The sequence below is a fragment of the Scophthalmus maximus genome, chromosome 7, assembly GCF_022379125.1.
Source record: "Scophthalmus maximus strain ysfricsl-2021 chromosome 7, ASM2237912v1, whole genome shotgun sequence".
NCBI classification, from domain to species: domain Eukaryota; kingdom Metazoa; phylum Chordata; class Actinopteri; order Pleuronectiformes; family Scophthalmidae; genus Scophthalmus; species Scophthalmus maximus.
In genome coordinates, this window is record NC_061521.1 from 21,583,685 (window position 1) to 21,609,898 (window position 26,214).

Below are 26,214 nucleotides of genomic sequence, written 5' to 3' on the forward strand. Positions count from 1 at the left end.
CAAATGCTTTTCAAATCTAAATCTTTATTTTTATCATTTCCAACAGTGTATTTTAGGAAAGTCAGGGGTCATGATCGGGACCTTTGTGAATCCTTCCTGATCTTAAATACTGACGCATGCATGGAAACATCCTCTCTGCATCTAGAACCATTTGAAACAAGAATTTATTCCGTACGCTGTAACTTGGTGTACGAGACAGTTTGATTTTCAGGCCACATCAAATGACTCTGGACCTATGATGCAGCAGCAGGACCGTACCTCTTGAAACATTCAAATAACTTGAACCCATCCTTGGGCAAAAGATTTCAATGAACAAAATAATAAAAATCCCTTGTGCAACAAATCTAACCTCATTTGCCTGTTTCAGCTATTTCAAACTGACAAATGAAAATCAATGTACTGTTTTATTTTATTTCCACATCCTTCAATTATTTTGGTTTGTTTAACAGAGGAAGTATCATAATTACTCATCACAGTTGAGAGGGGAAACACAAACGGAAGCTGCTCTGCTGCATAGTAAGACGGCGCAAGAAAGACCTGAATTCACAGCAATAACGTGAAAGGTTTTCTTTAGCTAACGGGCGCACCGCCAGGGAATTGTCCTTGTAACACAGAGTCAAGTGGCACACGATCAAACTGAAAAACAGCATTATTGGAATAAAAGTCACACACACACGTTTCAATCTCTGACATGAAGGGCTGGAGTCTTCAAGAATTTAAATTTCCAACTAAGAAAGAAAAAATAGGAATAAACTGGAGTGCATCGTTTTCCACCTTCCTGTGTTTGCGCCTGGTGGAATGAAGCGGCGACGAGCTCGCAGCAGTGAGGTCGTGGATCAGGTGAAACAGATCAGCCTCATTTGGTAAATCCTACAGTTCGTATGGAGAGTCCCCACCATGTGTCTACTAATGCATTTATTTCTACTTTTTAACATCTCACAATTTGCTTTCTCCCCCCCTTGGAACGACGACTTCTCTATTTCTACTTCCGCCTGTAGCTCAAGACACCGTATGCTACGGCCGCGGCGAGGAGCACCAGTGCAGCGCTTCCATAAAGCAGCGCTGAGAGCTCGGACTCCGGCTTCACGGGAGGTTCCTCGGCAGGGGGGGCTTCTACGGGGGTCCGCAACAGCAGGGGTGGGGCCAGAGCCGGCTCTGCCACAGTTTCTGGCTCTGGCTGGGGCTCCTCGGGCTGCGGAGGCACTGCAGCAGGTTCCAGGTCCTGTTCTGGTTCGGGCGCTGGTTCTGGTGTGACTTCAGGCGTTTCACCCGCCCCCTCGGCAGGCACTGGTGCGGCGTCAGCAGCTGGTTCTGGCTCAGGATCTGGTTCGACGGCAGGAACGGGTAAAGGTGCTGCGGGTTCAGGCTCGTCATGAGGAGGAGCGGCGGCGGCGTCGATGGCCGGGGGAAGCAGCTCTGGTTCTGACGAGACGAGGGAAGGTTCTGCTGACAAGCTGACGGGCGTCTCTATAACAACCGGCTCCTCTAATGAGATCAACGAGGCCGGGGCGTCTGCCTCGGCTGACAGCGAGACAGGCGGAGTCTGGTCCCTGAATTCCTCCCTGAGCTCGGCCAGCTCGCTCTCAGTGCCCAAAACGCTCATCATGCTCTCGTCTATCGCCCCGATCTCGCCCACCTCCTCCAGCAGCTCCGCCTCCTCGCGCTCCACGTGAACAATGTCCGAGTTCGACGAGTTGTTCTCGCTGCGCTCCTCGGCCAGCGCCGCGCCCTCGTTGCTGTCCAGGCTCTTGACGTCCTCGGGGTCCATCGCACTGACCTGCGCCCAAGACTCGTGGCCGGCCAGAGACACGGGTAAGCTTTCCGTCTGCCAGGAGCTCTGCCCGCTGCTGTTGTCTCCAGTGCAGAGCAGCGACGACGGCGGGCTGAGCTGGTCGGGATGCTGCTCCCCCGAGAGGATGTAAATGTCGTTGTTGTCTTCGGCGATGGTCACACCTTGCTCCTCCTCTGAGCCGAGCCGGAATATTTCAGCCTGTGGTGGACAGACAGGAGCAGGGATCAACATCCTGTATATTTTTAGACATAAAGATTCAATTCCTTTATTTAGAAGTATAGAAATTGTTGCGAACTCTGCTCTGCTTCAGGCCTTAAGTTTGCCTTTTGCGACACCTAGTGGTTCGTAGCTGCAAAACCTCCCACACATGCTGGATCAAGCATCTCTAATGCTTTCATATTATGTAACACGCATATGATATGATCATGTGAGTAACTGACAGAGGTCAGCTCGCACACGCAAAACACAATCAAGTAAAAAAAATAATCAAACAGATCTGCTGAACTGAAATCACATTTGGGGAAAAAAGGTCAAACTACTTTTCCGCAGGTGGATTGTCTGGACAGAATTGCCAACATCATCTTTCAGTTTCCGCAGATCGTGCAGTGATGTGGTGCAGATTATATAGGCAGGACGGGGGTTGGGGCTTTTTGTGGGGTTTTTTTGTTCTGTAAATTGTTTGAAATAAGCTCAAAATAAAATATTCCCAAAAGGGGAGGATGTGGCTCAGAAATAGGCAACTGTGACCTTGAGCAATGAGCAAAAGAGACATACATGACATGCTCACTTATCTTGAACATAGAAGCTCACTTATCTTGTGAATCTATATTCCTACTGCTGCATGGTTAAAAATAATATGTTGTTAACTTTTATTTAGAGTAACATCTAACACAGGCCTCAACTTAGGACTTTCCATCTCATGTGTTGCAAGAGTCCAGCTTTACTCTGCCACCATGTGTTGACATCACTTCACTACATGTCACTGACTTTGTGTTTTCTCTTTGACCTCACTCTGCAGGTGTCTCTGACTCCAGAGCTCCAAATCCAACGCTACTCAACAATTATTATTATTTATCACCAACATTATTATAATTACTGTCATTAGTAATTGGTGCTATCATTGTTATTGACAACAACGTACACAAGTGTCAGTATTATTATTATTGTCATTATAAGAACCAGTCTGACCGAGATTGAATACAGCGGTTACACAACTGTTCCTGGTCTCTCTCTCTCTCTCTCCTCTCTCCCCTAACCGGTCTCGGCGGATGTTCCGCCCACAACCGAGTCCGGTTCTGCTAGAAATTTCTTCCCGTCTCTGTGATCGCCAAGTGCTTTCTCATTGTGGGAACTGTTTGGGTTTCTCTGTGATATTGTAACATTAGCTAAATTAGCACGCTAGCATTTGCCAAGGAGCACTAAACCCGGGGGAACATTTGCGTGTCTGTGTACCACATTTTACATATTTAACCATTCAGCATTTGTTGATATATATTTTTTACACAGAACCACAAATGACAGCCTTGTGATTTTGATACACGGGAAGAGAGTACGACGGATTCCTCATCTGGGGACCACGAATACCTGTACAAAAATGTCCAAATCCATCTGAAGATAACTGAGGTAGGAAGCCATGTGGTGGACTGACTGACTGGCAGACATCGTCATACACAGAAACCACTGCATTTGCAGTTTAAAAAAAAAAAAAATGTCTGAGCAGATGCCACAATAAAAAAAGGCTCTGTGTGATAAATAACTGATTTGCATTTACAGATCATAAGTTGACTGGGGTGGAGTTAAACTTGTGTCGGTCACCAGGCCTCCATGTTGTGATGCCGTGCGTGTCACGAAGGTGTGACTCCAACAGATGAGATTCTAACTGACGGGGGCACAGAGGTGTTCGTGTCAGTGTCACACGGCCGTGACAACAGAGACCAACTACCGAGTCAACATGCTCTCATTTGAGAAATATACTGATGATAAAAGGGTGATTTTGTTCTTCAGTGTCCATAATTAATAATTTGCATTTGACCAACACTCCTGAAGCAGCTCATATAAGCCAGAGCTGACCTATGTAAAACATGATTTTTGAATTGCATAGATAAGCTGGGAAGGTTTTATTTTTTCCTTACAAGGGCAGCAAAGGGCGAAGCAGCTGCGTACTAGGAGGCAGGAAAGAGATTTAATCTATCAGCGTTCCATCGTTAGCCAGCGTTCGCTTTCTCCGTAAGCTGATTTACATGTGGGCAGAGCAAGAGTGTTTCACAGAGAAAAAAAAGGAGGCTAAAGCTTCCCCCGTCAGCTGGACGCAACAGGACGGAAAATCCACAGCAAAGGGGTTGATGAAGAGCGATAACATCAATACTTAATCCTCCTTCTGCATTTACAGTTTAAAGTTTCAAATGCTGAATGTTGATTTTCAGGAAAGGCGTTCTGATGGACTACACGTTTGGCATTTTGACATCTGCTTGTAAATGAAAGAAAAAGAAGGGATCACGAGGTGCTGGTTGCTCCCTGAACCCTCCACAGTGCAACTTTCTTTTGATAGAGTAAATAATATTTAGACTGAACAGCCCAGTAAAGTTTACATTTTTTTCCTCCTAAGGCAAGCCTTACTGATTTTGATTTCCTTTTTAATCTCCCTTGAAAATATTTACTATTGCTTTCATGTGCACAATCTAACTCTTTCAAAGTATACAAAATGTACAATTACATTTAAAAAATATATGGTCGTAAGAAGAAATGCCACTGATGTCATTGATGAATAACAACTGGGTTTACCAGATTTACAAATCTTAAAGTATGAAAATTATAAACCGAAGCAGGGACAGCCTTAAAACTAGAGGCACTACAACTAAATTATATATATTAACTAAATGCAACTTTAAATCCTACAGAAATAATTCAAAACAAAGAAGAACCAACGAACAATAACACACACCTGAGGAGCGATCCACACTGGCAGCAGGAACAGTACGTTCCTGCTGTCAGGCGTGTGGCTCCACACGGGCTCCACCCTCGCCCAGAGACAAGTTAACATTCCTGAGGCAGAGACAAGGGTGTAAAACCAACATCTCCCCGGGTTGCTTCACCGTAACACAACTTCACCTTGCTCCGATATAATAAACCCCACTGCACCCGAGGGGCCAGGTAAGACGGCCATTGTCCTATAGACCCTTGGAAAAAAAGAAATTGCTGCTGTATTTTTGCGACTGTTACAACTACTTGCGACATTGGCACACGCCTGCCACATACAGTCAACATGCCGCAGACCCAAGCACTAGATGTGGGTTCATTACAAAAAGACACAACAACTTTCACATCGACAACATATCAAACCGTCCTCAAGTATCTAAAACCGCTTGTGGAACTGCTGACTTTTAATTTAGTGATTATTCCGATAAAGGTGCTTTCTGCACTGGCTCATGTGTTTGTGCGCTTGACATTTATGAGGATTATGACATCACTGTTTCTAACACTGCCAGAGGTCACAGACAGCAGCTGACCCAGGACCGAGAGGGACAGTCAGACTGATCATCAGCACCTAACTGTACTTTTATTTCGATTGAAATAGATAAAACAGACAACAGAAAAGGATCATAGCTGGTCATTAAACTTAATTATTATTTCCCAGAATGCTTTTGCATATTGAACTATGTCACAATGGATCAACTAATTTCACGCACAAATAAAAAGGTATAAAATATGAATTCCTCCAACATTAGATTGTAAATAAATGATGTAAAAAGCCAATAGTCTATTTTCAATCATCAGCCTCTCTGCTCTGGTCCAGTTTCATGTCGGTGCAGTGGAGCAGTGATGCAAAAGTGATGCACAATCTTTTCTCCCTGGAGCTGGTGAGCGGGTGCTTACGTAATGTGGGGAGCACAATAACTCTGCACAGGGTGTCGCGTGATGTACCCTGACTCGACTCGGCCCAGGCTGGAGCCCCGACAACACCTTGTCCTTAAAATATCATCACTGCAACTTCACCATTTCAGGAGCAGCAGCTAATATAAAACTCAGAGCCTTCACAAATTACTTTATTGCCTTTCAGCTTTTAGGGCAGCGTACTAGATAGTGAACAGACACTCCAATGATGTACGTCTTTGTCTCTTTGACGAGAGGTCAGTGTGTGCAGCTCGTCAAACCTCTGGTGTCGTATTGCGTCACAATCCCAAGGACTGTAATATGCAAAGGCAGATGTGCACACTCAGGTCTCACGCAGCAGTTTTCACTGTCAGAACAGAAGCACAGCTGTCCGAATCCTCTAGGGGTCCACAGACACACTGCAGACAGACAGGAGCCAAACAGATGATGGCTCTTTTCAAAGAGTAAAAAACCTTGATATCGATATATCGTCTGATATTCTTTATACCACAGGTTGGTTGTTGGTCCATTTTAGGAAGAGATGATAGCTTTTTGCTCTGCCTTTTAGTGTTCCAAAAAATGGAAATAAGCTACTAGCTATATTTGGTACAAAGCATTTTTTTCCTTTTTTTCAGATTAATTCATTTGTGCACTTTCATCATTTATAATTCAGCCCAAGCATCTTTCTCTGCCTTATTTTCTATATATAACGACACATATTAGACATTATATACAAATACTGTAATAACTGTGATAAAACCGGCTAACGAATCCGTCGGCCCGACTCAAATACAGTCAGACAAAAACCTTGCAGGCCATTCTTTTTGCCCCTCCCTCCCCCAATCATGTACCCCCGCCCCCCTAACCCACCCAACCCCCCGACTGTGCTCGTTCTGAAAGCTGCTGGTTTTTGTTCCTGCCAAATGAAGTGTACACAATATTAGGGTCATAATAAATCCTCATTGTGTTCCAGCGTAATTAACAAAAGGGCTTTGACGAGCGTGGAACAAACCTCGCACGGTGCACTGTGTCCTGGAGGAAGTCGAGACAAACGCAATGTCCACTTTTCAACATTTCAACCCGGAAAAGTGAGCGACACTGATCTGTGCAGACGAACCAAAGAAAAATATGAGGAAAGAAAACGTGTATTTTCACGCAATCCTGAAAAAAACTTCCTCATGACCTTCTTGGCTCATTAATTTCTCGTTTCATGGACTCGAATCACGGTGCCGTATACATTTACATGAAACCACTTAACAGTGTCGCAAGCTGTTCATTATGCCACAGAAGATAGTTCGTTACTGCTGCACTGTCACTTTTTTCTCACAGAATGCACTTTAAAGATACACATCATCAAAATCGATCAGCTTACTCAACATCCACACATAAAACGTCCTACCTCGATGCAAAGTCTTCAAACGACCCGGTTTCACGCTCGAACGGATGAAGCTCGAGAATCAAAAAGACGAGAGGAGAGAGAGAGAGAGAGAGAGAGAGAGAGAGAGAGTCGTAACGACGGATCGGTTAGAGAGAGGTGAACAGAGGCAGCTGTCAAACTCTCGCTGGCTCACTGTGTCCAACCCTGCTCCTTCCTCATCTCTCACCCCTCCCCTCCCTCGCATTCCCTCCCTCCCTCCCGTTCGCCACTCTCTTCATGCACCCGCTGTCTCTCTCCCTCCTTCTTTCTCTTTATTGCTGATACTGTCCCAGCCTATCATCTATCCATCCATCCCCCCGGTGACATAACGCAGGGTGAGAATGTGACTTTGTTTTGGAGGCGGCCCACACGTTACATTGCACACAAAAAAACGAGTGCAGCATCATGGAGATGACGTAACGGCGACCAGGGCAGCGGTGAACATGCGAGGTCACGTGACTTGTTCGTCAGCATGGCCTGGTTCACAGGGAGACATCTGTGACGCAGTGTTTGTCTTGCAAATCTAAAACACAAGAAAGGTCGTAGTCGCAAAAGTAGCAGGAGACATATTCCTGCTGCCATTCCTTTGTTTGGGGGAATAAACATTAAGGTTAAAAGATTAATGTTAATGTCGTAAATGATCACCACGTACATCCATCTAAGTTACAGCACTGGACTCTTCGCAGAGACAGGAAGTTGCTGGTTTACCTTAAAATTAAGCCGTAATTTTATAAGCGATTTTTTAAACAATTATAAAGGTTGATTACAAACACATATAATCATGCATACTTATTACAGTATGATGGATGATGTAGTCACATTGTGTTGCTTAGGTGGCTCGCTGTCGCCCCCATCTGGCTATTTAGAGACAGATGTACATCTATACATTAAACTGTACAAGAATTATTCCTGTCCATTCTGCACTGCATCTTAACTCCCTATTTAATCGTTTTTGTCATTAATGCACCAAATAGTTGTTTTCACACCCCAGAGTCTTCCCAGTTTAGTGCTCAAAATATGCTTTATACTATAAATAGGAAGTTATTTTGGATTTTTCCTGAGGATAAAATGCACATGGTGTGCAATCATGGTTCCTTCCATGGTGTGCCTAAAACTCACCCATCCCCCTTGCTGCGTGATGTACTCAGCTTCATCCTCCTCTAGCAGGCGCACCCCCAGACGCACCAGAGTCGACAAGGCCTGGCCCTTGCTCTGCAAAGCCTGGAGCAGCAGTAACGGCGCCAGCACCTGGGACAGAGAGAGAGACGTAGTAGAAAGAAATATTAAATGCTGCACATTCTTGCTTGTTTTTGTATAGTGAGGATGAGTAAAAACTTCTGGCCGACTCACGTTGCTCCAGCCTCCCTGCGTGTGTGTGGAGAGTGTCAGCGTTGTGTCTCGGAATCTCTGGTAGTCAAGAGGCCTTAAACACACAAATTATTAGTATTAGATGAAAAGATTGAAATTCATTCCCATATAGGAACATATCAAAATGTACCTGGAGTACGCGAGTAACTATAAGAACACAGATGTGGATGCCAAGACTAGATATAAACTTACATTACATATAGGATTGAAAATATGGCAGATTACAGATAGAAAAATGCTATAGTTTGTTGTTAACTCGTTTCCTTCATGGATTCCGGTTTAAGTTGTCCTTGTACTCAAAACATTTTCTAAGTGATCCCTTGTGTGACCGTGATAACTGAAGTTACACCTTCCTCCTGCTTCAGAGTCTCACACATGCATTTTTTCCCATTGTGTAAATGTGTCTTCTTGTGACATGTGGATGTCAACATGCTTAAAACAAAGGCATTATTATAGCAGATAATGTGCCAACTATTTCAATAATCGATTAATCTGTTCAAGTAGTTTTATGGAAAAGTATATGATTTCAGCCTGGGGTTTTGGGAGATGGACCAAACCCAACTAATCGACTAATTGAGGAAAATAACCCAAAAGATTAATCGATAATAAAAAAATTATCGTTAGTTGCAGCCATAGTGTGCGCCTCTTTGTACTCTATGGGGCAGTTCATCAACTATGATTGCTCTTTTTGACAAACTTTTGACAATGTCCTTCTCCTCCACACTTGCACACGTCCACAGCTGGAAGTTGTCCAGTTGTCCAACCACATGCAGCCGGTGAGCTGCTCTACACCGGAGCAACTGCACCGCAGCCTTGTGCAACTCCCTCGGGTCCAGCTCAGATAAATTCACTAGATCTGCGACAGTTTGGTGTCATTTTCGTTATCTGTGTGAGCAGGCTGTGGCTCCAGTACAGTGCAAATAACGAACATATAGTTGTTTTTTCAAGATTGTGAGCAATGCGTTTCCAAATGACTCCTGGATTTCCAAAGTTTTCTGGTGTTGAAAAGCAGACGTGAATGAGCAGATGTGGACATGTGGATGATTTAATGTGTCTGTCCACACAAAATGAATGGCATTGCTGACTTACTTACAATCTTACTTTATATTTTTACATTTTATATGACTATTATATGACTAGGGCAAAAAAAAGAAAAAAAGATCACTGCTCAAGTTCAACAGTTCACTGAGGACAATAAAATGAAAATGCTGCAACAGCAGCAGTTGATCAACATTGACTTTGTCATTCCTTTGAGATTGTGGCACACACACATTTTCCTCAAGCTGTGAGTGTATCGTATTAACAGTGTAGTGAGGAAAGTGTGAAACAATGTGTCCATGTGAAATTAATGTTTCCTTGCTTTAGCGTCACATTCATCTGCACCGCCACTGGCCTACAATCCATTACATTATTTTTTCATCAAACGTGGTCAAACAACAACTCTTGTTGTAAAACTCACCCGGTGAGGAGCGAGTGTACCGCCGCTGCCAGGGACGTGTCCAGCTCTCGGGCCGTCCGCTCTCCCATCACAGCGAGGTAGTCGTCGATGAGCGTCTCCGGGTTGTCTGGACTGAGTACGAGTGATGAGTGGCGGTCGAAGCCTGAAATGGAAAAGGCTGCGAAACACATGGCAGGTATAGGTGAAATCTAAAAAATGATTTTGCATTGCCAGAAACGAGAAACACACTTATTTTATGAAGGCAGCATGTCTGGATTTGTTTAAAGGCCCAGTGTGTTTGGGTTGTTTCTGTCACTGTGGTTCACTGAGAAGCATGAATGAGCTTTGGGAACATCAACTGTTAGTAAAAAGACTGAGGATCCAAGTTGTCTGGAACAAGAGAAAATCCTCTACGTGAGAAATTGGGCTCATAGTTCACCATCAGTCATTCACAGATCTCATCGCTCCCTACGAGGGAGATCTGAGGGTAAACGCCTGATCACGCTACGCAGAGAACTGAGGTTATGTAAAGACAGCAAATTTCATTAAAACAACATACATTCCATGTTTTACATTGACAAAGAGCGACTTTGCACAGGCAGGTTGACCGTCTGCGTACGGAAGAGAAGCCAGTGAGTTTTCCGGAAATTTTACAAGGAGTCAGGCGGGAAAGGTTCCGGAAAATGTCAGGAGCAACATTTGCTGACATTTGCGTTCTCACATACTGCCCCTCTGGAAAAGATCAGGAAAATGTCCAGACTTCAGTGCATGTGTGTGTGTGTGTGTGTGTGTGTGTGTCCACATACAAGCAGCCATTTCATCTTCCAGTTTCCTCATCTCTTCCTCTAGCTGCTCTATTATCATCCTCTTCCTCTCCTCATTCTCAGCGTCTTCTGAAAGAGAAAAAAAACACATTTCACATATGAAATTTCTCACACAAGCGCACACACACACGTTCTGAATGAAGCCATTCACTCTGGGACAGATCAGGCCAGTCATCTGATGAGGAAGGCGGACACTCTTGTCTCTTCTCATACTGCTGGAATGTGGACTCCATTAGCGCCGTTGCTTCAAATCGGTGACCAGCAGCCAATCGCAACAGAATACAAATTACCTTTGAGCGTATGTCTTCAGGGGTGTTGACGTTTATTAACACGGAGGAAGAGGACACTGTCCCACTCCCTCTCTCTCCCTGCAGCTCATACATTAACACCCTGAGGACCAGTGTTGCTTTTATCCCCCTGCCCCCCGGGGTTGGTGCTGTTTCAGCATTCAGCCAGACAGCAGAGCCTGCCAACCATTACCCTCTGGTCCATTGGCGTGAGTAATCCCACGGTGATTACACATGACAGGCTGTCAGAAATTGGACCGGTTCAAGCGGAAAGCAGGGATCAGCCACTCATCTGCCCTTCTAAGCAATGCACACAACAAAAAGGACAGGAAATTTAAAGAGCTTCCGCTCTCTCCCTCTCTCTATCATTCCTTTTTTTTTTTTTCTTTGTTTTTCTTCCAGATAGCTCCGTTCATATCCTGTGACAGAAGCACCAACATTGGCCTGGCATGAAATCCCGCAGCGCCGTCTTACCTTCCAACTGGGATCGATACGACTTGTCACCTCTAGCATGTTTTGACATGATGGTGGCAAGTGTGGAAGATTTCGTTTCACGCATTTGTTTCTCTAACAGCACACAACACAGATTCATAAAAAAGAAATAAAAACCTATGAGCCAAATAGGTGGAAAACTGATCAAAAGACACTTCGCTGAGTCGGTCTTCTGTATGCCAGGCACATGGGGAACTAGATGGAGAACAGGCGTGCTGCACATCTGAGGTCATCATGGCACAGGGATGCTATAAAAAGTCTTCAGTTGCTCAGCGCCACCATGTTGGAATGACGGTTGCCGAGCTTACTGGGAGGCTGACAACTATTTGTTTTTACGAGGGTGTGTTTGAAACGTGCCCCCTCTCGGTGTCTGGATGCGTTTCTGAGCCGAAGTCAGAGGAGGATAAACGAACAGGTGGCGACCTGCCGACACACCCTGAATATTTGTTGTTGTTACCATGTGTGCATACCACAGGGGTTGACCTTATAACGTTTACAGGTGAAACACGAGCAACATAGCAGCAGCACGTCCCTTTGGACACAATTTCAATTCTGCACTTCTTGAACTAAATCACAACCCCCCAAAAAAAAAAAAAAACTAGACCACAAAATCTCAAAAAGTATTTTTTCCCTCCTCTCACCTTGAGCCGTAGTGGGAGTGTGGGGTCTACAGACAGGCAGCATTCCAAGGTAGGTGAGCACGATGTACTTGGTTTCATAGTGGAAAACGTCAGGCACGGCGGCGACGGCGGCGATGGAGGCAGTGAGGGCGGAGCCCGAGGTAGCCATTGGACAAGACTTGTGTCACAGACGCTCAGGCACATTAATTTACCAAAGTCAGTGTCGGACGTCTCACCTGCGGAGGGGAGGGGGTGACAATCAGAGGAGGGAATCGATGACAATAGATGGTTAAAGGACTAAGCAAAGGAAAAAACTCTCATATGACATTTGTTTTTCAACTGTATGACACAAAACAGATGCCACACACTCAGTGTCACAGTGTCCCATGACCATTGAGTGAGGAGGAACCATGTGACAAAGGGGTGATGAGGATAAAACTGCACGTTTATTATGAATTTTACAGTAAATTAATTGTATTTTTTGTGCCTTTGAAAGTAAGACGTTGCAAACTGATATCACAACACGTGACTTTTGCACCTACACATCTTTAACAGTTCAACTTACATAACACACGTGGTGGCAAGGGGGAAATGAGGAGTTAGGTAAGAGTCTTTACCAAACATATATTTAGTAATAGGACTTTAAAATATGGTTCATGAGCTTTAAACTCCTCCAGTGTTTTGTTTTTTTTCCTTTTTGGAGGAAACCGCCGACATGAACTCGTCCTCTGCAGATGAGGTCGGTCGGTGGGCCGGTGGTGGCTGCACCATGCAGGACCCCCAAAAGAAGTTAAGGGTACGCATTTTGACCAGATCAAAGACACAACTTCCGGCTTCAACTATCAGAATAAAATAAAAAACAAATACAAAAACGGCGTTACAAGCTAATGTCAAAGTTTTCAATGTTTGAATTGAAATTGAAAATAATCAAGACAATAAGAGCAGATAAAAAGGTGAATATGACTTTTTTTCTTCTTCAAAATAACTATCTACGATTATCTACGATATGACTAACGTTGAAGCTAAACTCATTCAAGATACAGATATAATAGCTCGTTGGCTGAATGCTCGTCAGATAAAGAGAGAACCGAGAGTCCGTCTGTGGAGGAAACGACTTCCTCGACTCACGTGCAACATGCGGCTAGCTTAACGGTTGACGGCGCGCGCGCGCGCACGCGCGCGAGCTACGTATTTCAGAGGAAAGTACGAACTTTACATTTTCATTTCACATTTCAATTACAGACAGAGTTTTCTTCTTCTTACCGTCCGCGTCCCACAAGGCAACCAGGTGAACAGACAGACGACAGGCTGTGGAAGGCGCGGATCAGTCTGTAGAGGGCAGACCACCACTGACGGGGCAGCAGCGGCAGGACACGGTGTGCTCACGGAAAGCTAACGAAGCTAGCGATAATATACACCGTGTTCTTCCGGTCGTGACTTTCAAAATAAAGCCGAGCGGGCTGTTACCGCGCTTGAAAGTTGTGAGAGTAAGGCAAACTTTGAAAGAGGGGTTTATTTCATTCGTTTTTTTGTGTTTCTTTTATTCTCTGCGGGAGGTGTATCCCGTTGATTTACTTGTCTTGCCCAACATTCTTTTACTCCCATGCATTGTTTGTCTTCTTGTCTGTGGTTAATTATGTAAATTGAGGTATTATGTTAATTTCACACATGCTGTATCGCTAAAAGTATACATGCTTTTTAATACAAATATTTGAAACGAAAGGGAACAATAAGTCTTTTATTTGTTGTGTTTACTTCTCTGTACTGCCAGGATGTTTTGGGTGGATGTTCGGCATTATATGAAACTACTGGACAAACTGGTTTTTAAACAGGAGATAGACATTTTATTATGAGAGTAAATACATTAGGCAAAGATGATTTTTATTCTTTATACAACCCGATTTTATTATTAGGAAAATCCCACTTTCGCAAGAAGAAAGGAGCTAAGAACAAGAAGGACACTTGATACTTATGGGGGACAAAAACATACATTCATACATGCAGAAATAAATTATGAAATACATTAAGAAATACAGTGGGGGGGAAATGAAATGAAATAGGCTATTTTTCTGTATTTCTACATGTATAAATTAATTTGTGTGGCAGTGTTTCCCCCAGGTTTACTGGTTATGGTAAGGGCTCGTTAGGGTTAGGTTTCAGAAATCACGTTAAGTTTCATTTACAATCTTTTATACAGGAATAAGGAATATGGTGTATAAGGAAAGTGACCTTAAATTACTTCTGCTTTGCATTATATGTAAAATACAATTTTCATTTTCTTTTTTTCGTCTTATCTTTGTTTTCTTTTTTCTCTCTATTAACCTTCAATAATGTTACACTAACTACAACATTCTACCTAAATGTAAAAACACTTTACAAATATTTTTCCAAATAAATATTATACTTATTTAAACCTATGATTTTAAACCAGTGCCTTTTCATTTTTTATTTACCTTAATAACTTGCACAAGTGACACTTTGCAGTGTTACACTTATTCTGCTTCCATTTGTCTCTTACCACTTTTATTTCTCTTTTCCTTTCCTGTATGAGAGAAGCCATACGAAATTACATAATAATGACATAGTGTAATAATGACAATAAATATTCTATTCTAAAAAAAAAAAAAAAAAAAGTTAGGACCGGATCTATTTTTATTTCTGTATTATTTTGAAAGTCATAACCGGAAGTTGTGTGTTGTCTCAGGCCGTGAACGCGTCGTGAAGGAGGACGCGTCTGTTCTGTCTCCAGTTGTTTTCTGTTATTGTTGGACCGTTGAACACACACGCACATCTTATTTACAGACTTTACACGAACAGAACGTTTGTTTTTTTCAAAGCAGACATGGCGCTCACCGACGCCGACGTACAGAGACAGGTAAAGTAAATGCAAGTACATGTCACAATACTCCAAAATGAACTACGTTATGCAGAGTAAACCCGTCAGACGTCAGCTGAGAGGCTGAACCCCTGAACTAGCTCTTCTTGTGCTTCAGGCTGTTCAGTCGATCTTCGGCTCTTACTTTAACATCGTCACAACTTTGGGTTTTCGTTCGTTTGACAGAATTGTTGTTGTTGTTGTTGTCGTCGTTATCATACACGTAAAGTTGAAGACTAAACAAAGTCATGGCTACAGGTTACTGTCACCTTACACGTGGATCTTCTATAAGTAAATATGATTAAAAAAAGTATATATATATATTGTTGTATGTATGTATGCTGTGACTTGTTTGTACTAGTACGTAGAAAACTGAACTCTGTGTGTCTCTTGTGTCAGATCAAGCACATGATGGCCTTCATCGAACAAGAGGCCAGTGAGAAAGTTGAGGAGATTGATTCAAGGGTAACATCTGTTTGTCTGTCACTATCTATCTATCTATCTGTCTGTCTGTCTGTCTGTGTGTGTGTCTGTCTGTCTGTCTGTCTGTCTGTCTGTCTGTCTGCGTGTGTGTGTCTGTCTGTGTGTCTGTCTCTCTGTCTGTCTGTCTGTCTGTGTGTCTGTCCACCTGTCTGTCTGTCTGTCTGCCTGCCTGTCTGTCTATCTGTCTGTCTCTCTCTGTCCGTCTGTCTCTCTGTCTGTTTGTCTGTCTCTCTGTCTGTCTCTCTCTGTCTCTCCGTCTGTCTGTCTGTCTGTCTCTCTGTGTCTCTATGTCTCTCTGTCTGTCTCTGTCTGTCTGTCTGTCTGTCTGTCCGTCTGTCTGTCTCTCCGTTTGTCTCCCCGTCTGTCTCTCTGTCTGTCTGTCTGTCTGTCTGTCCGTCTGTCTGTCTCTCTGTCTGTCTGTCTGTCTGTCTGTCTGTCAAGGTCTTGTGCCGTTGACCGTGTGTCTTGCTGCAGTCAGTGACTGTTGTCCTGTGTTGCCAGGCGGAGGAGGAGTTCAACATTGAGAAAGGTCGCCTGGTTCAGACTCAGCGGCTGAAGATGATGAAGTACTATGAGAAGAAGGAGAAGCAGATTGAACAGCAGAAGAAAATGTGAGTCTCTTGTCTTTCGGTGATTCATTCTTTCATTCCCACAAAAAAAATGTATTAAGTTATATCATCACAACAAATAAAAGGGGCCTTGAAGCTGTTTTGAAGCCATTTGGCTTTACTAGATTACATCAAACAGTGGAAGCCTTCCCTCGTTTTATGCACTGCTACATGGATTTGACATGAGAGATGGGGATCACGTGGTTTATTGATATTAAAGACTAACCAATGTCTTCCAATCTGCTTCCTAAAATTCAGTTTTGTGGCGTCGCAGTCGGCTTAACATCAGTGCGATGTACGAACTGTCCGTCACGCAGAGCAGCCATGTGCCAAGTTTGCTGTGTTAACATGTGAACGTGTGTGTTAGCAGCTAAATTTACTCACGACTTCTGCTTCCACCCCGTCGCAGCCAGATGTCCAACCTGATGAACCAAGCGAGGCTGAAGGTGCTGAAGGCCCGCGACGACATGATCAGGGTTAGAGGTCGTCAGCATTCTACATTGACCCCTGAATTGAATCGCTACATTTCAGTTGGATTCACTTCCCCAATTTGTTGGATTTTCATTTGTGGAAATAAAACATTTCATCACAGACGAGCATTTTTACAAAACAACCTATATTAGCTTTTCTTACTCACAGTACAGATCTTATTTAGTCATTGTGTCTGATTCCGACGTAGCTGAAAAGAAGTGTTAAAGAGCAACACATTTATAATGTTTAAGTTTTTTTTGCTGACGTTTTTTTTCTTCATTCCGTGTTCTCAAATCTCAGGATTTGTTGAATGAGTCCCGTGAGAGACTTGCAGAGATCGCCAAGGACCCTGCTCGCTACTCCGCCCTGCTTGAGGGCCTCGTGCTTCAGGTATGAATTATGAAGCAGCTCCAGCTGCCGTCTCATAAACTCGCCCGATCGATTTATTGGCTCTCTGAGTTTCCTCCCTTTTTCACTTTCCAGGGATTCTATCAGCTGCTGGAGCCGAAGGTTACCGTTCGCTGTCGACCACAGGATGTAGAAGTGGTTCAGGTGAGCACACTTCAGTTCTGTACGTTGTAATCAGTGTCATATTTAGGAGAGCAGAGAAAATTTCAAGAGTTTCTGAATCTTTGGTTGCACTCATGAAACTTGACGGTATCACCTGATAGGCTGCGGTCACGAAGATCATCCCCGTCTACAAAGAGGCAGTGAAGATAAACATCAACGTCAGAATTGACCAGGAGCGTTTCCTTCCATCAGAAATGTACAATGACTTAATTTACTTAAACATCAACCCTTACTCTTTCGTTTGAAAAAATAAATAGTCAGATTACTAAAAGTGTGAATCAAAGATGTACCTCATCTCTCATATTCTCAATAAGTCACTTCTCTTTGTTTTCTTACCAGCTGTGGAGGAGTCGAGGTGTACAACGATAACGGGAAGATCAAGGTTGCCAACACTTTGGAGAGCAGGCTTGAACTCATGGCTCATCAGGTAAAGTAACTTTTACTTCATTTCTAAAATCCATAAAATCATCATCTCTGATCCTAATAACACACTAAAAGTAGTTTCTGCTACTCGCCTGCGGGGGGCAGCAGAGCCCAACAGTTTTCCCAGTGAGTTAAATTATAGAGAAAGAGTTGAAAGCGAAATATTCCAGAATGTTATCAAACATTTGACGAATACCCAGGAGTTTTATAGTTACTGTTGTTGTTAATCTCCTTTTGCATCCATAAAATAAATCGGAAAGAAATATTGAAGCATGTGTAATATTGATTTACTGATTTACTTGAATGATTTCTTTTTGCTTGACCCCGGTCAGATGACGCCTGAAATCAGAGTGAACTTGTTTGGCGCCAACCCCAACCGCAAGTTCACAGATTGACGGTGGACTTGAAGGGCAACGCAGAGGGAATAGTTCAGGTGACCACAGACTATCATCACTCACCTGCCAGACAGTCATCAGGGTCAATGAAAAGACAGATTTTACTTCATGGGATGCTACGCTATGTGTTTATATATATCTGTTTTATTTAATTTTTTTTTACCATGGACTGTGTAATAACCCGACATGCACTCTTACATATAAGGGCCTTCTATATTACTTCTCAAAGGGTTGTCAGACGGACTGCTTGAAACGGCATTGCACATACGTGTTCCTTGATTTGTTTTTGTGTAAACTGTTGCTCTTTTCTAACTTTGTATTGAATCAATCAAAGCTGCATGTTTTCAACGCCAAAGATACACATTGTCCCTCGCACCTTGTAGACTACAGCCTATGATGAGGTAGATTATTTGGTATGTTTGCCAAACAGAACATTTCAACTAGAACCTGACTGATATATCGGTTGGCCGATATTAGCCTTTCACAGACATATCGGTATCGGCCCGATATGCTTAGAGCCTGAACGATATTATCGGCTAACTGACATGAGCATTTATGTTTACATTTCAGTTAAAATAAATGTTTGTTTTCTTAATTCAAGTTCTGTTTGTTTGGTGGTATTTGTCATTTTTTTCAATCTTTAGTAAGTTATGATAAAGTTTATGGTTAAACTAAAATAGTGTTCTGAAGCACAAAGAACAAACAAAAAAGCCAAAGAAATAAATTCACGTGACACGGAGAAACACTAAGCATGTATGAGACATCTTTATTTACAGCTTATAAACAAACAAGTTTACTTAGGCTATGTTCATATTTCAACAACCACCAATCCAACTGAATCCATGTAAGACTCAACAGTTTTGATGCTTCAGAAACTAACAGGAATGATAATAAGGCTTTAATTGCATTCCTTTCTTTTTAAGTTTATTTGCACACATCATTTGAAGCAACATATATTTGTTTATTATAATGTGTAACTAAGCAGTAAAAACAGGCCGAGGCTTCTTACAGGTTTTTATGTAAACCCTGCCAGGCTGTGAAGAAGAAGCGAGTCAAGGCCTACGAGACAGCGGCCCGGCGGTCTAACCTGTGACCTTTAGGCAGGAAGTGATCTGTGTGTTAGAGTATATTGTACACTAATACGCTGATTAAAGCATTACCGTCAGATTAACAAAGTGACCTTAGAGACACTGGCAGGCGAGATTACAACTCCGACCTCGTGGGTGGAGTGGGAGAAACGCATAACAGGGTTGGCCAGAAGCGATCAAAGCTCCTTTTTTCCAGAGAAAACACATCGAACACATGTTGAGGTCCTGCCAAATATGCCCAGGTCAGATTCTGAGGTCAAGCATTAGGCAACAGTAGCTTCTGATAAAGATCGAAAAGGGGAATTTGTCACCTTCAATTGGACGACGCACACTTCTGGTCAGATTGGTAGGCATTTTTTTTATCTAGCGGCCTCAAACAACATGCAGCAGCTCTTTCGTGTCCCTTTAATAAAACACAGTCAAGACCGTAGAAGATAAAAAAATTCCCCAAAAAAAAATATTCCTTCAAAATAATATGTTATTATTTTCAACTTAATTGTTTTTCTTAACCGACATCAGTCTTGATCATAACTTACCAAAATTCATTCATGTTCATGTATCCATATATTAAATTCTAAGGGGATTTTGTGGATAATCACAATCTCAATGTATTAGCAACAACATTGATTTTGATGCACAGTTATTTTTTTTCTGTCACCGTCAAATAAATTCCCATTAAAAAATATTTTAATATTATGTTCCACTTTGGTCGTTCCTATTGTCATGACTTCCAAATATTTGTTGAAATATTTTTAGGATAAATAATCACAAAAAATATAGTGCCTTGAGAACCACTTGCCCTTTGCTCTTATAGACTTTGACACACACACACACACACACACACACACACACACACACACTCTCTCGCCTTCAAAGCTCAACAGACACTTGATTATTTCAATCAAGTCATTTGTGTCCTAAAGGTCTTGATTCTACTCGGTGTATTTTATATTTATGTTTGTATTGTTGTGCGTTGAAATTCCAAATTTCCAAAAAAGAAAAGAAATGATCGAATCCCTTGGCAAAATGTACGCTGTGTGTATTGACACAGCCAACGTGATCAAAAACATTTTTAAAAAGGAAAAATATGTCCTTGAGGACGCACAACCAGACAGAATAATCTCTCCCAGGTGAAAGGAGGAGCCCCCAGACATATTGCAGCCAGCGAGCAAGCTGGGATGAACCCGACAACTTGGTACCCATGCCCTCATATAAGTCACACACATACACTGGGTCCCGTGTAATCTATGGGACCCTGCTGACAGCATGTAAAAAAAACCTAGAGAAACTTGGATTAGTGTGAAAAAGTTGGTCCACCAGTTAGTAATTAGAGCATCTTCATATCTCGGACGTCAGATAATCTGCAGATTAAACCAGCACCACCGATGCCGAGCGCCGCTATTCCAGCAGACCCAGCAACGACTCCCCTACCCCGAGGAAGTAGACGCCCTGTGCGATTCCGAAGAGGGGAGCGATGACCAACGCACGGCACGCTGCGCCCTTCAGGAAAGCGGCCGGGCCCTCCCGCCTCATGATGCGCCTGCAGGGGTACAAAGAGAGGACAATTTTGACTCTTCCTTTGCGCTGGCAAATATTAGGTCTACAAATGTCTGCTTATAGAATACACAGCCGTACCTTGTGCAGTCAACGATTCCTCTGTACGTGTCCTCCCCCTCCCCTTTTTGCAAGGTCTGCAGACGAGTCTTTATCACTGTAGGGTTAATCGAAACAAGGATGCACTGTCAATTCCAATAAAACTGGAAGATAACGCGAATGACAAACCGAACATGATTTCAAAAACAAGTATCCATCTGGATTTCTGGACGATAGGCCATCGGTCATCATACCAGACCAAGGGAGGAAATTGCAAGGAAGCGAATCGAGTGAGGGAGCATTTTATTGCTTATGAATTCAACTTTTCATTTGAGGAAGATTGTGCTATTAATCTTCATAAGTTATGTCATCTGTAGTGTATCACTGTAAGGTTTATTTGAAAAATTGGGTCGAGTGATTTTTTTGGAACACACCGGACAGTAGAAAAAGCTGAAGCCCCCATGCACATGCACCTTTCTACTCCCCCATTTCCTCTCTCTTTTTCACTTTCTCCCACTCACCATCCAGTGGGGTTACAGCCACGGCTGCCACCGAGCCGGCGGAGCAGCCGGCCACGAACGACTGCCAGAATGGTGCCTTGGCCTGCACGTCACCCTGGGCTGCCGTTTCGCGGCCCAGCGCATTCAGGTTGGCAAATAGCGGGAAGTAGATCATTGAGAAGGGGACATCCCTGGAAAAATGAGATTGATAAATAAAAATTGTTAGATTAAATCAGATGGAAAGTAAAGGAGGCAGGGAGAAACTGAGACACGTGACCCCGTTCAACCGCAGCCTAACAGTCAACCAGACATAGCTGCAGGAATCTATTGATCGGTGTTGGTTGGCAGAGGTGACAGGAAATACAACCAACGCAGGCTGAGTTACGCAATTAGAATAAACTCGCGCAGGGCACGGCGGCCATGTTTCCAACACAAGAGCAAAGTATAAAAACATGATTCAAAACAGTTTATGAACTCTCTGTCAGCCTTTCTACTGTAGTTGTAAAATGGTGACTAAATTTACACATACGTGTACATTAAAAGTAAATATTTAAGATATTGTGAGTAAGTGGGCGAGAGTGTGTTCATGTCAGGTGTGTATGACCTCATCAATGTGGCCCCCGCCCCCCTGTAGAGACCGGCCAGGCCACGGGTCTTCAGCAGCTCCACGGTGATGCCGGTGGCTGAGGTCCGCGGAGGCGGCGGCCGGGCCTGCGGCGGCGTTGCCGCCAGCGACGGCGCTGGACCGGGGGCGGCGGCCTGGGCTGCAGTCGGCACGGCCTTTTGTGTCGCTAATGGATAAAACGCAGACAGTCCCAGGTTAGCAAACACATGCAGACAGATGTAACCCTGCGGCCCCATCACCCTGTGTGTGTGGCTTTTGGGTTATTGTACAAAGAAGCAGCTGCCAACTATTTGGTTTTCAAATTCTTTTTAGGAGACATTTACATTGCATTTTACAGAGCAAGGAGGTGTGGCTTATTTATTTTTAAACTTGATTTCCACAATGACCAAAGTGGCCGACTCACCGAGCCTTCCTGCGTCCTGCAGCTGGATCTTAAGCATCTCCATAGGAGTGGTGACCACCACCTGACAGGTGCCCGCCCCACACCCTGCCAGCACCTCCCCCCACAGGGGCAGATGCCTGGAAACAGATAATCAGCATGAACCAAGGTGGGACACTACAATAGTTGTGTGTGTCTTTTATGAAAGCAACGTAACAGAAATTTCATTGGCTATAATAACCATGACCCCTTTTTTTCGAATCTTATTTTCTTCAAAATGACATAATATCTCATTTGTTTTTGGTATAACTATTGGTGTAACTTCTGTGCTGTGATATATTCAAATAGCTTTGTTTCAGGTCTACTTGTTCTGTAGTTTGGGGGTTTATTTTGATGTCGATCGATCATGTGGTGTGTGTGAGCGAGGGTATGGGTTACCCGTCCTTAGTGAGCTTCTGTCTGAAGACATCATTGGCGGCCAACTTGATGGCTTTTTCTGGCGTGACGAGCGTGAGGTTCACCGCCGCACCTGGAGGAGGCAAACAGGCCGATGACAGTGACACACGAGGGGTTTTTCCACCGAGGTATAGAACAAACCTATACACAGCAGCTTATGGTTGTTATTGTTGTTTATCACAGGGATTAGAAACGCAAAAGAATACCTCTGTAGCATCCGAAATAACCTTCGGAGCGCACCGTCTTCGCCAGACAGTCCAGCCTTAAAAGACAAAAAGAAAAACAAATTGATGTCATGTCTCCGTTTGTCCTAAAATTAAACGCAACAAATGATCAAATCTTTCACGATTAACTCCACTGACATTCATCTCCGTCAAATCAATAGTATTAATCTTCCTTTGGCATCATCATCATCATCAGCATCATCAGCATCATCATCATCATCATTGCCTTGGCTTTATCCCAAACACACCATGAACATCTATCCTGTCCCAACAACAAAACTGGACAGAGACCCATGCTGTGTGGAGACTCATGCCGAAATCCATCAGTTTCGTCGCAAAGGGAAAAAAGAGAAAAAGAATCCGACCTCGTGTTTATATAATTCGGGCCTTGAGGAGAATTAGTTATCCTCCTATTTTCCCTCCTCTGACTCACAGTGGAAAATCACAGTCTGCTGAACACAGGATGGCCACACCCAGTCAGCCCGTTGCATTGATGGCCACCGGATTTGCGCAGTTAAAAAAAAAAAAATCCGGGGTCAGTCCTGTGTCTTTTGAGGACACGGGATCTGTCCTTTTCTCTTTTTCCCCCAACTAAAATTTTAAAAAAGCACCAACTGATTTGACTGAACTCGCAATAAAAAACACACACACATTGTACACAACCATTCCCTCTAACGTGATCCCACGGGGTGGGTTTTGTACAATCCTAACCAAAAACAAAAACCTCTGGTCCAAATATGGGAAGAGTGTTCAGCTGCTTCACCCTCTAGGATTCATCGGGAAAGTATGTGCGATGTGGTAATCTAAATAAAATTGTGCTGTGGTTAGCTCAAATGAGAGCGCTGTTATCCAGAGAGCACATGTGAAACTGTTTATCGAGCGCTGCAGAAAAGGTTTCATTTACAGTCTCTGGACTCGTCTTTCCACTTACTTGCATGCAGAAAACCAAATTATTCCCCCAACTCAACTTTGAAGCTAAAGAGTATTTTAGAGACTTTTTTTTTTTTCACATTAAAAAACCATTAAAAGAAACGCGTCGTTCAGTGATGCTTAGACACTGAGATGGCAGTGATGTAAAAGTCTTATCTTTGCATGTCTTTGGATCAATAACAGCAGTGGGTTAAGTCGGGGCCAGGGGGAGCCCCAGTACTCACATTCCTTTGTAGACTTGGACGCCCTGCTGGTTCTGTAGGCGGGTCTTGGCCAGGTCAATAGGAAACACACATGTCACACCGACCAGGCCCGCCACGCCCCCATTAATCAGCTTAGCAGGGAGGCTGCGAGGGGATCAACATTGACACACAGACACACGCACACAGACCCAATTACGCGTCGAGCCGGCGACGACGCACCCCAATGCAAATGGCGCATCCATTCATGGACAAACACATGCAAATACAGCAGGCACACGGAGAGTTTCCTCTCACACAGGCACACACACGCACATGCAAAGACAGTAAGAATCCAGCATTAATCAAGTTGATTCTATATTTGGTGAGCTCATCTTCGTTAAGCAAAACAGACCAGATGAAAAAAAGAGATACTGACCTAACTTTCTTCTCCGCCATCCTGCTCGTGTTCGGCCTCCAGGCCCAGGTCCACTGACTGCTCCTCTCCTCCTCTCGCCTCTTCGCCCCCTCTCGCTTTTTTCCTCCTGTCACCCCACCAGCTCAGCCCTCCTCACCTGCCCCCACGCCCCCCACCCCCCCCCTCCCCAACCCCGCGCCACAAACAGCAGATCGCCGCCTCTTTTTGATGTGGCAGCGGTGCACCGTCTTCTCCTCCTCCCTGGTACGGCAGGGGTGGAGTGGACGCCCCCTTTTTTTTCCCCTTCTACTGTTGGATCCGTGTCCTCTCTGGCCAGCTTTTCTGCCCTGTTGTTTCCTCACACCAAAATCCAATCTCTTTCTCCCCCGCTGCCTGGGAAAAACAACACACATCATGGGGTTAATGTGGATGACACACTTTGAATGCATTCGACTGACACCAATGGTTCCCTGTTCACTTTGACAAATAGCCCTGTTGGGAATGGGAATTTGTGATGGTTTTATAAGATAGTGATTAGAGGCATATCCCAGGAGGACTACCACGCCGACACTGAACATCTTGAGTCTGCACTAATCTGGCAGCTAGAAGGGATAAGAGTATTTATTTCTAGGGAAGGAAGGAAGGAGGGGAGGAAGGCAGAACTGAAAATGAGTGGCTTACCTGTATTCTTTTCACTGCATGTGGAATCCAGCGTTCACTCAGGACTGAAAGAGAAGATTTGAATGGAAGTTGGTGAAGGAGTACAATAGTTGGTTGTCCGACCTAAGAGGTGTGTTTTACAGGTAATACAATCGTCCTTATCGAGGGTTTCTCAGAGCTTGCTTTCCATCTTCTCAGTTTCCTTAATTCTTTTTCTGCCTTTTCCCTTCCTTTAACCCCCCCTTCCCCGGCTCCCTAATTAATCTCTCTCTTAATCTCTCCACCTCCATTCTGCCTCTATTTTTACCACTGTAAATCTTCACTCTATCCTCACCTGTCGTCTCTCTGGTGAGAGTGCCGGAAAACATACAGGTTGGGATTTGTTCATCCTCTCGTCTTTGGTTTTGAATCTAGACGGATTTTTTAATTTTTCCCCATCACCATTCCAACTTTTCACCTCCGTATATATTTTTTGTCCCCTTCAAACTCTGTATTTTAGCTGCTCGGTCCCAGTCACATTCTACACATGCCTTTCACTGAGCCTCTTTTCTGTGAAACTTTCTTTCAGCTCTGCTCCGTTCACACACACACACACACACAGCAGTGACCCTGCCAAAAGCACAGACAAGGGTGCCTCACCGCAAGCCAACCTCCAGCTCCCAGACCTCGAATTCCCCCAGAGTTGCACTAGAACACCCCTTACTGACTCAGTTCACACAGCAAGGCAGCTTTCAAATAAAGGAAAAATGATTTTCTTCCATCACACAGACATTACAGTAGGGAACGGGGGTCTTACCTCTGGTCGGTGCATCCCAGGGGCAGGATCAAGCTGTCCACTTCCCTTTCACTTCAACAATGCCTGCGGCAATGGTAGTCAAGCGAGAGCGCTGTTAGAGAGCCAGCCGCCACTGTTGGGGGCTGTTGCACAAACACAGGCATTGTCCTGCTGCCTAAGTCCCTCCCTCTCGTGGTGACTCCCCTGTGTGACACTTCTGCAGCAGCACAGCTCTGCACTAACACAACTTGACATGAACTCATGGCTGTGGAGCTGCTGCTGCTGCTGCCACCACACATGCAACAGACAAATACTCACAATTACACCCACGTCTGGGAATAGACAAGATGAACAGGAAAAAAAAAAAAAAAAAGGGCTGCCCATCCATGAATAGCTATCTATTCAAGAGTCCTATTGCATAATACCTCAGGATGCATTGAATGAATGCCACAAA

General features: G+C 43.9%; 3 protein-coding genes across 5 annotated transcripts; 1 reads left to right on the top strand and 2 right to left on the bottom strand.

The window, feature by feature from the left end:
* Positions 1-4: 4 nt before the first annotated feature.
* bcl2l13 (BCL2 like 13) lies at positions 5-13,514 on the bottom strand. 2 transcript variants are annotated; one of them, XM_035642531.2, is made up of 7 exons: positions 13,372-13,514; positions 12,130-12,344; positions 10,692-10,775; positions 9,907-10,063; positions 8,430-8,502; positions 8,199-8,327; positions 5-1,990 (listed from the first exon to the last, which is right to left on the bottom strand). In XM_035642531.2, the coding sequence occupies exons 2-7, from the start codon at positions 12,275-12,277 to the stop codon at positions 983-985; spliced, it is 1,599 nt and encodes a 532-aa protein (XP_035498424.1). In that variant the 5' UTR covers positions 12,278-12,344; positions 13,372-13,514; the 3' UTR covers positions 5-982. The 2 variants fall into 2 exon arrangements, with proteins under 2 accessions (XP_035498424.1, XP_035498423.1); XM_035642530.2 differs by having other exon boundaries at positions 10,692-10,778.
* Positions 13,515-14,793: 1,279 nt separating this feature from the next.
* atp6v1e1a (ATPase H+ transporting V1 subunit E1a) lies at positions 14,794-18,533 on the top strand. Its single transcript, XM_035642893.1, has 9 exons — positions 14,794-14,983; positions 15,383-15,448; positions 15,968-16,077; positions 16,484-16,550; positions 16,846-16,935; positions 17,029-17,097; positions 17,217-17,311; positions 17,455-17,542; positions 17,871-18,533. The coding sequence occupies exons 1-9, from the start codon at positions 14,951-14,953 to the stop codon at positions 17,931-17,933; spliced, it is 681 nt and encodes a 226-aa protein (XP_035498786.1). The 5' UTR covers positions 14,794-14,950; the 3' UTR covers positions 17,934-18,533.
* A 146-nt stretch (positions 18,534-18,679) lies between these two features.
* Positions 18,680-26,008, bottom strand: slc25a18 (solute carrier family 25 member 18). Of its 2 annotated transcripts, none has more exons than XM_035642892.2 (11): positions 25,782-26,008; positions 25,007-25,050; positions 24,347-24,714; positions 23,953-24,075; positions 22,781-22,836; positions 22,557-22,647; positions 22,143-22,258; positions 21,719-21,905; positions 21,136-21,305; positions 20,657-20,732; positions 18,680-20,561 (listed from the first exon to the last, which is right to left on the bottom strand). In XM_035642892.2, the coding sequence occupies exons 3-11, from the start codon at positions 24,364-24,366 to the stop codon at positions 20,420-20,422; spliced, it is 981 nt and encodes a 326-aa protein (XP_035498785.2). In that variant the 5' UTR covers positions 24,367-24,714; positions 25,007-25,050; positions 25,782-26,008; the 3' UTR covers positions 18,680-20,419. The 2 variants fall into 2 exon arrangements, with proteins under 2 accessions (XP_035498785.2, XP_035498784.2); XM_035642891.2 differs by having other exon boundaries at positions 24,347-24,718.
* Between the last annotated feature and the right edge of the window lie 206 nt (positions 26,009-26,214).

Bases quoted from the DNA above. Each gene is read 5' to 3' on its own strand.
- bcl2l13 (XM_035642530.2), bottom strand. From the start codon at position 12,277: ATGGCTACCTCGGGCTCCGCCCTCACTGCCTCCATCGCCGCCGTCGCC. The intron at 10,779-12,129 runs GTGAGAGGAGGG...TTTCTCTTTCAG, and splicing joins CACTCCCACTACGGCTCAAG to AAGACGCTGAGAATGAGGAG. The intron at 10,064-10,691 runs GTATGTGGACAC...TGTGTTTCGCAG, and splicing joins GGAAGATGAAATGGCTGCTT to CCTTTTCCATTTCAGGCTTC.
- atp6v1e1a (XM_035642893.1), top strand. From the start codon at position 14,951: ATGGCGCTCACCGACGCCGACGTACAGAGACAG. The intron at 16,078-16,483 runs GTGAGTCTCTTG...ACCCCGTCGCAG, and splicing joins ATTGAACAGCAGAAGAAAAT to CCAGATGTCCAACCTGATGA. The intron at 16,551-16,845 runs GTTAGAGGTCGT...CTCAAATCTCAG, and splicing joins CCCGCGACGACATGATCAGG to GATTTGTTGAATGAGTCCCG.
- slc25a18 (XM_035642892.2), bottom strand. From the start codon at position 24,366: ATGGCGGAGAAGAAAGTTAG. The intron at 22,837-23,952 runs GTGAGTACTGGG...TTGTCTTTTAAG, and splicing joins GTCCAAGTCTACAAAGGAAT to GCTGGACTGTCTGGCGAAGA. The intron at 22,648-22,780 runs GTATTCTTTTGC...TGCCTCCTCCAG, and splicing joins TTATTTCGGATGCTACAGAG to GTGCGGCGGTGAACCTCACG.